We start from the raw sequence: 13,372 nt of genomic DNA on the forward strand, positions 1-13,372 counted from the left end.
CAGGAGGCTGAGGCAGGAGAATTGCCTGAACCCAGGAGGCAGAGGTTGAGGTAAGCCGAGATCGCGCCATTGCACTCCAGCCTGGGTAACGAGAGCGAAACTCCGTCTCAAAAAAAAAAAAAAAAAGAATATCTTATTTTTTTTTTTTGAGACAGGGTCTCACTCTGTCACCCAGGATGGAGTACAGTGACACAATCATGAGCTTAACTTTCTGGGCTCAAGTAATCCTCCTACCACAGCCTCCTGAGTCACTGGGACCACAGATGGGCACTACCATACCTGGCTATTTTTTAAATTTTTTAATGGAAATGAGGTCTCACTATGTTGCCAAGGCTGGTCTCTAAATTTCTTACTACAGTATTTAGGACTTTAATGAGAATATAAAGTAGTTTTGTAAACTTACTTCTGCCAGATCTTCAAAACAGCTGCCAGCTAAGGGATGAGGGCTGCTTTCATCAGTCATTTCAACTGTGTCTTCAATCAAACCTAAAAGTTTCACAGTCAATTCATGTATATCTGAAATGTTACTAAAAATCTTTTCAATATCCTGAAAAAAGAGAAGGAAAGGTTGAGAAATGTAAGACTGAGAATTCTGCTTAAAATTTACTAAATATAAAAAGCACTATAGGCTACTCTAGGCACAGTGGAGTGGCCTATAGTGCTTTGGAGTAGCCCAGCTCCACAAGAAATAGTACTGCTGCTGCTGCTGTGCACTGTGCTTCAGCAGAGGTTCCTACCATTGTCATGTCTTTGACTTCTTTCCTGGACAAAGCCAAGAATTGTCCCGAGCTAAGACCCAATTTTGGGGCTTGCCTGTCCTACACCAAATATGTCATTTAATTTATGGGTGATATTTGTTTTCTACATGTTTTTAAATTTATGGAATAAACTGTAGAATTTCTTTAACTAGCAAATCCTTTATTGAGAGCATGATTAAATCTATTATTATAACTTTGGAACAATTTGCACATTATATAAAGCAATATATTTACATTAAATGTCAACAAGCTATAGCAGAATTTTTGCATTTTGCTCTTGGGAAAACTCATTCTTTGTAAAATAAAAGTTATTACACAGGAATGCATTCTCATTATAAAAGAGTCAAACACAAGACAAAGAGAGCAAAATATGAATGTTTACTCTCATGCCCCCCTTATACCCGTGTCCTCAGAGGTAGAAACTATTAATAGTTTAGTATGCATTATTCCAGTATAAACCTCCAACCATTTTCAAACATGTACATCTTGATATTAATATATTAAAAGATGGAATCATAGTGTGTATTCTTTTAACTTGGGTTGGAGAGGTCAACATACTTTAGAATAAAGAGATCTGCTTGTACAAAAAAGAAAGCAATATAAGAGTTAAGGGTCTATCTTAATTCAATCTCAAACTAATATATTCTAAGACAGTAAAAATCAATCATGAACAGGAAGAGAATTTTAAAAATCTCTTGGATTACAGACAGTAAAAATACTGCAAAATATAGATTCTGGATAGCCTTGTTAAATCTAAAACCTCTTACTGTGGATGATTCTAAACTACTTTTTACATGAATAATTCCAGCATTTGAGTGTTTTAAAACTGGCTAAGATGGACAGGTGTAGTGGTTCATGCCTGTAATCCTAGCACTTTGGGAAGCTGAGGTAGGTGAATCACCTGAGGCCAGGAGTTCAAGACAAGCTTGGCCAACATGGTGAAACCCCGTCTCTATTAAAATACAAAAATTAGCCAGGCATGATGGCGGGTGCCTATAATCCCAGCTACTCGGGAGGCTGAGATGGGAGAATTGCTTGAATCCGGGAGACTGTAGTTGCAGTGAGCTGAGATTGTGCCACTGCATTCCAGCCTGGGTGGCTGAGCCAGACTTTGCCTCAAAAACAACAACAACAAAAAAAAAACTGGCTAAGATGTTAAAAGTCTTGATAAGATCTTACAGAGCCCTAGGTTTTACTTATAGCTTAGGCTATGTAGTCTTATAGGTCAATGATAAGAGCTGGGATCAGAATGAAGATAACACCTAATCCTGTTACAATCTGGTTTCACAAGGGGCCCATCTCCTGGATTTGAGAAGGAATTACAGATTTCATCCAAGTTCCCATCTGTGAATTACAGCCATGCACTATTTAAAGACGGGTATGTTCTGAGAAATGTGCTGTTAGGTGATTTTGTCATTGTGCAAATATCATGGTGTGTACTTATACAAACCTAGATGATATACTACAACACTTAGGCTATATGGGAAAGCCTGTTGCTCCTAGGTTACAAACCTGTACAGCATGTTGTACTGAATACTGTAGATAATTATAACACAATGGTAAGTATCTGTATATCCAAACATATCTAAATATAGAAAAGGTATAGTAAAGTTATAGTATAATCTTACAGGATTACTGTCATATATATGGATACATATAGTATATCACTGACTAAAACATCGTATGTAGCACATAGCTGTATATCTAGGATAAGACAGGTTCAAGCCCTCTGAACCCAAACATATCATATAACTGACCATCCAGGTTATGGCCAACTATTATTCACTCTGGCATCTTATAATGGAAACATCATGGGCTTTGGAACCTAACAGACCTGAGCTTGGATCCTGGCTCCACCAGGTGGTATAATATGAAACATATCTGGTCTTTGTCCCTGGTTCCTGCCTTAGAGCCCCACTAACATGCTGGAATATCCTGAGTGATAATAATGTCTTTTGTTATTCATAATGAGCCCCTCTGATAAATATTGAGTTTATACTAATGAGGTTACTTACGGTAGGGCCCCTAGATAACTTCATGATAGGGCCAGTCATCAAAAAGACCAGATGATTAGGAGGATTGGAAGGTTACTTGAAACCAAACTGACTGATAAGTAAAATAAAAAGGATCAGAGGGTTGGAAATTTCAGCCCCACCCACTGACCTCTAAATAGTTGGGGGAAGAGCCTGGGCAACACGGCAAAAACAAAAAATACAAAAATTAGTTGGGTGGGGTGACATGTGCCTATAGTCCCAGCTACTCAGGAGGCTGAAGCAAGATTATCACTTGAGCCCAGGAAGCAGAGGTTATGGTGAGCCAAGATGCACTTAAGCCTGCGCAACAGAGCCAGACTCTGTCTGAAAAAAAGAAAAAAGAAAAGAAAAAAGCAGGGGCGAGAGGCTAGAGATCAAGCTCCATAAAAACTCTTGATGAGCTTCCTGGTTGCTGACCTTATGGAGGTGCTAGGAGGGTGTCCTGCCCAGAGACGGTTTGGAAACTCCGTGCCCCCATACCTTCCCCTGTCCATCTCTTCATCTGTATCCTTTGGTTCTATTTTGTTTTTTTATGTTTGGTTTTTTTTTTTTTTCTTTTGGAGACAGTGTCTCATGCTGTTGCCCAGGCTGGAGTGCAGTGGCACAATCTCGGCTCACTGCAACCTCTGCCTCCCAGGTTCAAGTGATTCTCCTTGCCTCAGCCTCCCAAGTAGCTAGGATTATAGGCACCCACCACCATGCCCGGCTAATTTTTTTGTATTTTTAGTAGAGATAGGGTTTCTCTATGTTGGCCAGGCTGGTCTTGAACTCCTGAGCTCATGATCTGCCTGCCTCGGCCTCCCAAAGTGCTAGGATTACAGATGTGAGTCACCACGCCCAGCCTCATCTGTATCCTTTGTAAAATCCTTCATAATAAACTGGTAAATGTGTTTCCCTGATTTCTGTGAGCTGTTCCACCAAATTAACGGAACCCAAGAAGGAGGTCATGGGAACTCCAATATATAACTGATCAGTCAGAAGCACAGTTCACAACCTGGGACTTTCAATTGGCACCTGAAGTGGGAGACAGTAGCGTTGGGACTGAGTCCTTAATCTGTGAGATTTAACACTATTTCCAAGTAAATAATGTCAAAATTGAGTTGAATTATAGGACATGTAGTTGGGTGTCCAATGGAGAATTACTTTTGTGTAGGAGGAAAAAATCCTCACATATCTGGTCACAGAAGTGTTCTGTGATGAGTGTGAAGATTAGAGAGGAGGCTGGGTGCAGTGGCTCACACCTGTAATCCCAGAACTTTGGGAGACCAAGGCGGGTGGATCATCTGAGGCCAGGAGTTCCAGACCAGCCAGACCAACAAGGTGAAACCCCGTCTCTGCTAAAAATACAAAAGTTACCCAGTCATGGTGACGCACACCTGTAATCCCAGGTACTCGGGAGGGTGAGGCAGGAGAATTGCTTGAACCTGGGAGGCAGAGGTTGCAGTGAGCCAGGATTATGCCACTGCACTCCAGCCTGGGAGACAGAGCAAGACTCCATCTCAAAAAAAAAAAAAGATAAGAAAGGAAAAACTGTTTTTTCCTTTTACAACATGCCAGATGAATGACCTTGGATTAGGAATGAAAGGACAATAATAATAGCTAGCCATTTCTTAGGTACATTATATTCTAGGCACTCTTCTAAGCACTTGAAATATAATAACCTAATATCCTTATTAGATAGGTACTATCATCACCCTCATTTGACAAATGAGGAAACAGAGGCATAGAGCAGTTAAGTAATTTGCCCATTGTCACACATTTGGTCTGCTAACACCCGCTCATAGGGTTCTTAGGATTAAATTAGATTATGTCTATGAAATGCTCCTGGCAAATATTAGGCCCTCCAGAAACGTGAGCTTTTTGAAAACACAGGACGAGGATTAACTTAAGATCATTTTTAAGTCACTCACTCCTTTAACTAATATTTGCAAAGTACTCTGCTCTGATTTTAGATAGTCTTTACCTCAAAAGTTTATATTTTACTTAATGTTAAAAAAAATTATAGTAGATACAGAGATAGAGAAAAAAGGGATTCTCTCTTCCATCTGACCCTTTAATATTAGAATAGAAATTGTCTGTCATATTAGCACTAATCCAGTGAAAAGAGACCCATAAAAATTAATTCCTGAGGAATGAAAACTGATGGGACACAGAAAAGACAAAGATAACATTAGTTGGCAATATTTGTTAGGTTTTTATTCTTCATACCACTAGAGACAAAATCCAATTATAAAGTGGTAGAAAAGAAACCAAATTCAAGATCAGGCTCTATAACTAACTTGATTAAGATGTTAATTTCCACCTGGGCACAGCAGCTCAAGCCTGTAACCTTAGCACTTTGAGGGGCTGAGGAAGAGGATTGCTTAAGCCCAGGAGTTCAAGACCAGCCTGAACAACATAGTGAGACCCCCATCTATAGTTACAAAAACAATTTCAATCTCCTTACAAGTACAGTAGAGATGATAACATCTGCCCAATCTATCCCTCAGGATTGTTATAAGGGTCAAATAAAATAGAACAGTACTTTGAAAAACATAAAGTTCTGACTACTTATGATAGTATGCCCAGTGGGAGTTATTATTATACATTGTTAAACTAAACATATATTCAAAAGAAAAAAGTAATGGCCAACTAAAACACTTTAGATTATCATTTAAACTCATTCTTTTGAAAAAGAATGAGAAAAGCTAAATCTGTTCCTGACTTTAAATACTCAGCCACCCGTGTCTGAGTATCACTCTTATTTACTCATGTTACAGTTATTTTGTGAAGTTAGGAGGTACAAGATAAATAAGATAAGGCTGAGTATCTTTTTTTGAGATGAGGTCTTGATCTGTTGCCCAGGCTGAAGTAAAGTAGCATGACCATGGCTCGCTGTAGTCTCAAATTACTGGCTCAAGCAATCCTCACTTCAGCCTCCCCCACAGCTGGGACTACAGGCATGTGCCACCATGCCCAGCTAAGTTTTAAAATTTTTTGTAGAGACTGCATCTCGCTCTGTTACCCAGGCTGGTCTCAAATTCTTGGCCTCAAGCAATCCTCCTGCCCTAGATTCCCAAAGCAGCTGGGATTACAGGCATAAGCACTGCGCCTGGCTGAGGCTAATTATTTTTAAAGTGTGGGCCAAACACACAGACATGAAAAAATAAATCAAGTGACAAAGAAAGAAAAAAACCTTTTTTGTTTGTTAAACATGGCATTCTGCATAAACTTTTATTTTTAAAAATTCCACTGTTAAAATTTTATTTTTTTCAATCCCATGTATTCTGAGCTACAAACTAAAACTTTAAACTACTGCCTTAAGGTACTTACCAAAAGACAGAAAAATGAAGAGGTCCTTCTTTCCTAGACCATGTATCTTTTTCACCACCTCCAAATAAATATCAGATACTGCATAGCGGAAAATGATTTCAACCCAGTATAAATCTCTTCCTAATTTTGTGTCTAATTTTCATCGACACTGCACTTATTAGTATAACAATTCACATGTTTGTAAAACCCACAAATACATAAAAGTATTTTTTATGTACTCATAAAGTATTTAAAGTTACTATTTATGGGCTGGGTACAGTGGCTCACACCTGTAATCCTGCACTCTGGGAGGCCAAAGCAGGCAGATCACTTGAAGTCAGCAGTTTGAGAGTAGCCTGGCCAACATGGAGAAACCCCATCCCTACTAAAAATATAAAAAAATTAGTCAAGTGTGGTGGTGCACGCATCTAATCCCAGCCACTCAGAAGGCTGAGGTAGGAATTGCTTGAACCTAGGAGAAAGAGGCTGCAGTGACCTCAGATAGCACCACTGCGCTCCAGCCTGGGCAACAAAGCAAGACACCATCTCAAAAAAAAAAAAAGTTACTATTTATGATTTTAAGCTCGTTTTATTTTTTGGGGTACACAGAATTTCAAACCCAAAAAGGTACTTACTGAAGGTTTAAACAGCTTTCTATCAGAAAGAAAGGCTTCTCGAAACACTTTTATGATCATATTTAATTCCCGTAGATACTGCCTTTCTTCTGCGATTTCAGTTCTGACAAGATCATAGTAGTTTAATTCACCAGAAGAACTAGGTTCATCTTCACAGAGAGAAACCAAACCTATGTCATCTTGATCAAACATGTCCATCAAAACCTGAGAAACAGAAACCAATAATGTATAAGTTTATTTTCCTTACTTTTATAAAAACTGCCTCAAAGTACCTGAAATCAAAATGTTATTAAACAGGGCCAGGCACAGTGGCTCACACCTGTAATCCCAGCACTTTGGGAGGCCGAGGTGGGAGGAACACTTGAGGTCAGGAGTTTGAGACCAGCCTGGCTGACATGGTGAAACCCTATCTTTATCAAAAATACAAAAATTAGCTAGCATCATGGTAGGTGCGTGTAATCTCAGCGACGGGAGGCTGAGGCAGGAGAACTGCTTGAACCCGGAAGGAAGAGGTTGCAGTGAGCCCAGATTATGCCACTGAACTCCAGCCTGGGCGACGGAATGAGACTCCATCACACTCACACACACATACACACACACACACTCTTAACAAGAGCAGTGTGTATTACAAGTACATTTATATTAGAAAACCTATAATAAAAGGAAAAATAGTTGCTGAAGGTGGGGAATGTTCAAATAAAATAGAGTATGGCAAAATAAATATTTTTCGAGAGATAACTAATGGTGAAATATGTACTAATACATATGCATATGTATGTGTATGTATGTGTACTGATATATACACACACATACACACACATAATAGCAAAAAAAAAAAAAGATCTTGTCTTTGGGGAACGGTAATCTGAGCCAAAAATCCCAGTTCAGCCACTACTTGACTATGATCATGAATAAATTTATTCGTTTGAAAGTCATTTTCCTGATGTGTAAAATGTAACTGATAGAAAAATTCAATGTGGTAATGTACATAAAATGCATACTACTATGTCTAGCAAATAGTACGTATTCAACATGATAGTTCCTTGCCATATCATAAAGATAGTAGTATGTATTTGCGTAGGGTTAAAAGGAGAAAAGTGAAATGCTACTATGATAGAGGCACACGACAGATCAGTGTGATGCATTTCTGATGCACATTTACTACAATGACCACTGCTATTATGTTAATTTGCTAAACCCAAAAATCCCACAGATGCTTAAATTGTTGTAGTAACCACTTCTTTTAGAAACAGCTACCATGGACTTGAGTCAACCAACGGGCAAGAACTAGCTGTAAATCAATAGAAACAGAAAGGTGACTTTTTTCTTTCTTTTTTTTTTTGTGAGACAGAGTCTCGCTCTGTCACCCAGGCTGGAGTATAGTGGCGAGACCTCCGCCTCCTGGGTTCAAGTGATTCAGCCTCCAGAGTAGCTGGAATTACAGGCATGCGCCACCATGCCTGGCTAATTTCTTTTTGTATCTTTAGTAGACACGTGGGTTCACCATGTTGGCAAGGCTGGTCTTGAACTCGTGAACTCAAGTGATCCACCTGCCTTGACCTACCAAAGTGCCAGGATTACAGGTGTGAGCCGCCACACCAGGCCACGACCATACATTTTAAAATTAATAATAGTTTAAAAAAAAAAATGATTAGAGGCTGAACACGGTGGCTTCCGCCTGTAATCCCAGCACTTTCGGAAGCCAAGGTGGGCAGATCATGAGGTCAGGAGTTTAAGACCAACCGGACCAACATGGTGAAACCCTGTCTCAACTAAAAATACAAAAATTATGGGCATGGTGGCACATGCCTATAATTCCAGCTACTCCGGAGGCTGAGGCAGCAAAATTGCTTGAACCCGGCTGGCGGAGGTTGTGGTGAGCCAAGATCACGCTATCGCACTCCAGCCTGGGAAACAGAGCAAGACTCCGTCTCAAAAAAAAAAAAAAGATTAGACCTAGTTAATTATATATTTAAGACTGACTGAAAAGTACTCTGAGAATTCAGCAAAAAGGTATACCCTGAAAAGGAAACTCCAAAAAGTTAAAAAGCTTCAAAGGGACGAGATGAAATTCTGATAACACAATAACAGATATTCATTCATTCATTCATTCATTCTGAAAAACATCTACTGATCACCATAAATTGTACCACATGTTGGTAAAATGCACTAATAAAGTAAACATGAACTCTGTCCTCCTATCTTTTTGACTCTAACTCAGAAATATCTTGTAAACATCTCTGAAATCTGGTCAGTTCTCACCATCTCACTACATGCTTTAGATTACACTACTAAACAGTCACCGTCTCTTACAAGGATACACAAAAGTCTCATAATTTGATACGCCTGCCACAGGTCTTCCCAACTCCATTTCTAAAATCACGTTACTAAAAACAAATTTGTCATTCCCTACATAAAAATGATATTTTTTCTGTGACACTCTCAAATCCTTTTCTTCTTCCCCAATGCTTACTCCATGCAGTCCTCCTTCTTGGCATTGAAGACCAACCCAGCCACTTTAACTTTAAAGAAACCAGAGAGGCTACACAGGGAATTTGCTGATGAAATCTGATTTCAAACAGATATGCAAAATAATGGAAGGCATGAGAGATGAAAACACACAGAAGAGGTACCACCCTCTTCTCTTCCCTACCAGAGACCTTTTTACAGTAGGCCATACTTGCTAGCTTTAACTTCTTGCTTCCATTCACTTAGCAAGCTCATTAGTATATTAAAACTCCTCTCACTATTGATCTAGTGTCAAATCTAATGGTGTGTTTTAGTATTCCTACTTGTTTTCTCTAGTTTTTGATGCAGCTGACCATTCTCTCATTCTTAAAACTCTCAGGATGAGGCATGATGGCTCATGCTTACAATCTCAGCGATTTGGGAGGCTGAGGTGGGAGGATCACTTGAGTCCAGGCATTCAAAGCCAGTCTAGGCAATATAGCAAGATCTTATCTCTACAAATAATAATAATAATAAATTAACCAGACATGGTAGTAGGCACCTGTTGTCCTAGCTACTCCAAAGGCTGAGGTGGGAGAATTGCTTGAGCCTAGGAATTTGAAGCTGCAGTAAGCTAAGATTGTACCACCACATTTCACCCTGAGTGGCAGAATGAGATCCTATCTCTACATAAGAAAAAATACGTAAGAAATCCCCCAAAACAATTTTTCTCTTCTTGGCTTCCGATATACCATTCTGTCAGTGAGGTCTCCTTCTCCATGACTTACCTTCTCTACTATTCACTCCAGGGTTCCATTCTTAAAACTCTTTTGGTCACATAATACCAAACTTCCTGAATTTAAATGCTACAGGGGTCAGGCAAGTAACATTATAATATATAAGAAGTAGTGGAGATTATGGCAAACTGGAAGGTGCATGCACCTAAAGAGGAAGCATACCGCTCCATGCCAGTTATTTTCTATTAGGCATTCTGATTTTGTTTTTTCATGAAAAGTCTGGGATTTATATTTTTATGTAAAATTTTTAGATTTGTAAATATAAATACATGGCAAATAATTCAAAAACTTAAAAAACAAACCTAGAGACTCTGTTCACTAGAAGGTCACCAGTCTGAAACGCCTGCTATATTTCCTCCTTAGTGTGAGCTCATTCCCTTAAATGATTTCCAATTACTGTCTAGATGACAATGACTCCTAAGTGTTTATAGCTAGCCTAAGCGTCTCTCTGGACCCTAGACAAATGTTCCCAAAGGCTCGCTAGACTTCTGCCTGTCTTAAAAAACCTCTATGTGTATACTCTCAGAATCACTAATAACAGCATCACCTACTTGGTCTTCATAACTAGAAAACTTGTCCATTACCTTAGACTTACCACTGTTCCAACTTCTCTCCTGTATCCAATCAGTCCCCAAATCCTGTTGACTCTAACTAATATCCCTTAAATCTGGCCAGTTCTCTTTATTTCCCTCTGTCTAGAAGGTCTTCTCTTACTTCCCCTTCCCTCCCAACTCTTATATATTCACCTGACCAATCCCTACCCATTTTCCACCATTTAGCGCAAACACAATTTTTTTTGGATAGCTTTTCCAAACTCTGACTCCCTACCAGAATCTCTTCCACTAGCATTAGCCATTGATTGGCAACCTTCTCTCTTTCCTATAGAAGCACCTAATGTATACAGTCATCCCTTGGTATCTGCAGGGAATTGGTTCCAGGACCCTCACCCACACTCCCACAATCCTCAGACACTCAAGTTCCTTACATAAAATAGCATACTGTTTGCATATAACCTATACACATCTTCCCGTATACTTAAATCATCTCTAGATTACTTGTAATATCTAATACAATGCCTATATATCACTTCATTCACATAGATTCAATGTAGCACTCAGCTCATACAAATTCAAGTTCTGCTTTTTTGGAATTTTCTGGAATTTCTTTTCCCTTAGTATTTTTTTAATCTGTGGCTGGTTGAATCTATGAATAGAGAATTCATGAATGCAGAGGGCCAACTGTATTAAAATTTCTGTTCTATCTTTTCCCTTACTAAATAGTAACCATTTAAAGATTTAAAAAACTGTGCTTTCGTCTTAAAATCCAAAGCATCTGACACACAGTAAATACACAAAAGATATCTGTTTAAAGAGTATACATGTACTGTATATATTTATGAACCATTAGACATGTAAAGCATTTTTTGGTCATGGTTATAGCATAAACAATAAAGCAGAGCCAGGCTAGGCGCAATGGTTCACACCTGTAATCCCAATACTTTGGGAAGTTGAAGTGGGAGGATTTCTTGAGCCCAGAAGTTGAAGACCAGCCCAGGCAACAAAGAGAGACCTAGCCTCTACAAAAAAATTTTAAGGCCAGGTGCAGTGGCTCATTCTTGTAATCTCAGCACTTTCGGAGGCCAAGGCAGGCAGATCACCTGAGGTCAGGAATTTGAGACCAGCCTGGCTAACATGGTGAAACCCTGTCTCTACTCAAAGTACAAAAAATTAGCTGGGCGCGGTGGCTTACGCCTGTAATCCCAGCACTTTGGGAGGCCGAGGCGGGTGGATCACAAGGTCAAGAAATCGAGACCATCCTGGTCAACATGGTGAAACCCCATCTCTACTAAAAATACAAAAAATTAGCTGGGCATGGTGGCGCATGCCTGCAATCCCAGCTACTCAGGAGGCTGAGGCAGGAGAATTGCCTGAACCCAAGAGGCAGAGGTTGCGGTGAGCCGAGATTGCGCCACTGCACTCCAGCCTGGGTAACAAGAGCAAAACTCCGTCTCAAAAAAAAAAAAGAAAAGAAAAGTACAAAAAATTAGCCGGGCATGGTGGCACGCACCTGTAATCCCAGCTACTCGTGAAGCTGAGGTGGGAGAATCGCTTGAATCCAGGAGGCGAAAGTTACGGATTGCACCACTGCACTCCAGCCTGGATGACAGAGCAAGACGCTGTCTTAAAAAAAACATTAAAAAAAAAAAAGACCAGGTGTGGTAGCTCACGCCTGTAATCCCAGCACTTTGGGAGGCCGAGGCGGGTGGATCACAAGGTCAAGAGATCGAGACCATCCTGGTCAACATGGTGAAACCCCATCTCTACTAAAAATACAAAAAATTAGCTGGGCATGGTGGCGCGTGCCTGCAATCCCAGCTACTCAGGAGGCTGAGGCAGGAGAATTGCCTGAACCCAAGAGGCAGAGGTTGCGGTGAGCCGAGATTGCGCCATTGCACTCCAGCCTGGGTAATAAGAGCGAAACTCCGTCTCAAAAAAAAAAAAAAAGAAAAGTACAAAAAATTAGCCGGGCATGGGGCATGGTGGCACGCACCTGTAATCCCAGCTACTCGTGAAGCTGAGGTGGGAGAATCGCTTGAATCCAGGAGGCGAAAGTTACGGATTGCACCACTGCACTCCAGCCTGGATGACAGAGCAAGACGCTGTCTTAAAAAAAACATTAAAAAAAAAAAAAGACCAGGTGTGGTAGCTCATGCCTGTAATCCCAGCACTTTGGGAGGCCGAGGCGGGTGGATCACAAGGTCAAGAGATCGAGACCATCCTGGTCAACATGGTGAAACCCCGTCTCTACTAAAAATACAAAAAATTAGCTGGGCATGGTGGCGCGTGCCTGCAATCCCAGCTACTCAGGAGGCTGAGGCAGGAGAATTGCCTGAACCCAAGAGGCAGAGGTTGCGGTGAGCCGAGATTGCGCCATTGCACTCCAGCCTGGGTAATAAGAGCGAAACTCCGTCTCAAAAAAAAAAAAAAAGAAAAGTACAAAAAATTAGCCGGGCATGGGGCATGGTGGCACGCACCTGTAATCCCAGCTACTCGTGAAGCTGAGGTGGGAGAATCGCTTGAATCCAGGAGGTGAAAGTTACAAATTGCACCACTGCACTCCAGCCTGGATGACAGAGCAAGACTCTGTCTTAAAAAAAACATTAAAAAAAAAAAAAAGACCAGGTGTGGTAGCTCACGCCTGTAATCCCAGTACTTTGGGAGGCCAAGGCAGGCAGATCACTTGAGGTAAGGAGTTCGAGACCAGCCTGGTCAATATGGTAAACCCCGTCTTTACTAAAAATACAAAAATTAGTTGGGCGTGGTGGCAGACATCTGTAATTGCAGCTACTCAGGAGGCTGAGGCAGGAGAATCGCTTGAACCTGGGAGGCAGAGGTTGCAGAGAGCTGAGA

General features: G+C 40.5%; 1 protein-coding gene across 2 annotated transcripts in view; it reads right to left on the reverse strand.

The window, feature by feature from the left end:
• Positions 1-13,372, reverse strand: part of SOS2 (SOS Ras/Rho guanine nucleotide exchange factor 2) — a 119,114-nt gene that overhangs the window by 56,993 nt on the left and 48,749 nt on the right. For both annotated transcript variants that reach the window (XM_012456256.2, XM_012456255.3), the window contains exons 5-6: positions 6,718-6,921; positions 404-547 (exon numbers count right to left, since the gene is read on the reverse strand). In XM_012456256.2, coding sequence (XP_012311679.1) covers positions 404-547; positions 6,718-6,921 — 348 coding nt within the window. The remainder of the gene's footprint in view (positions 1-403; positions 548-6,717; positions 6,922-13,372) is intronic.

This window comes from Aotus nancymaae, unplaced genomic scaffold (assembly GCF_030222135.1).
Source record: "Aotus nancymaae isolate 86718 unplaced genomic scaffold, 86718_ANA_hifiasm-v0.15.2.pri h1tg000062l, whole genome shotgun sequence".
Classification (NCBI taxonomy): domain Eukaryota; kingdom Metazoa; phylum Chordata; class Mammalia; order Primates; family Aotidae; genus Aotus; species Aotus nancymaae.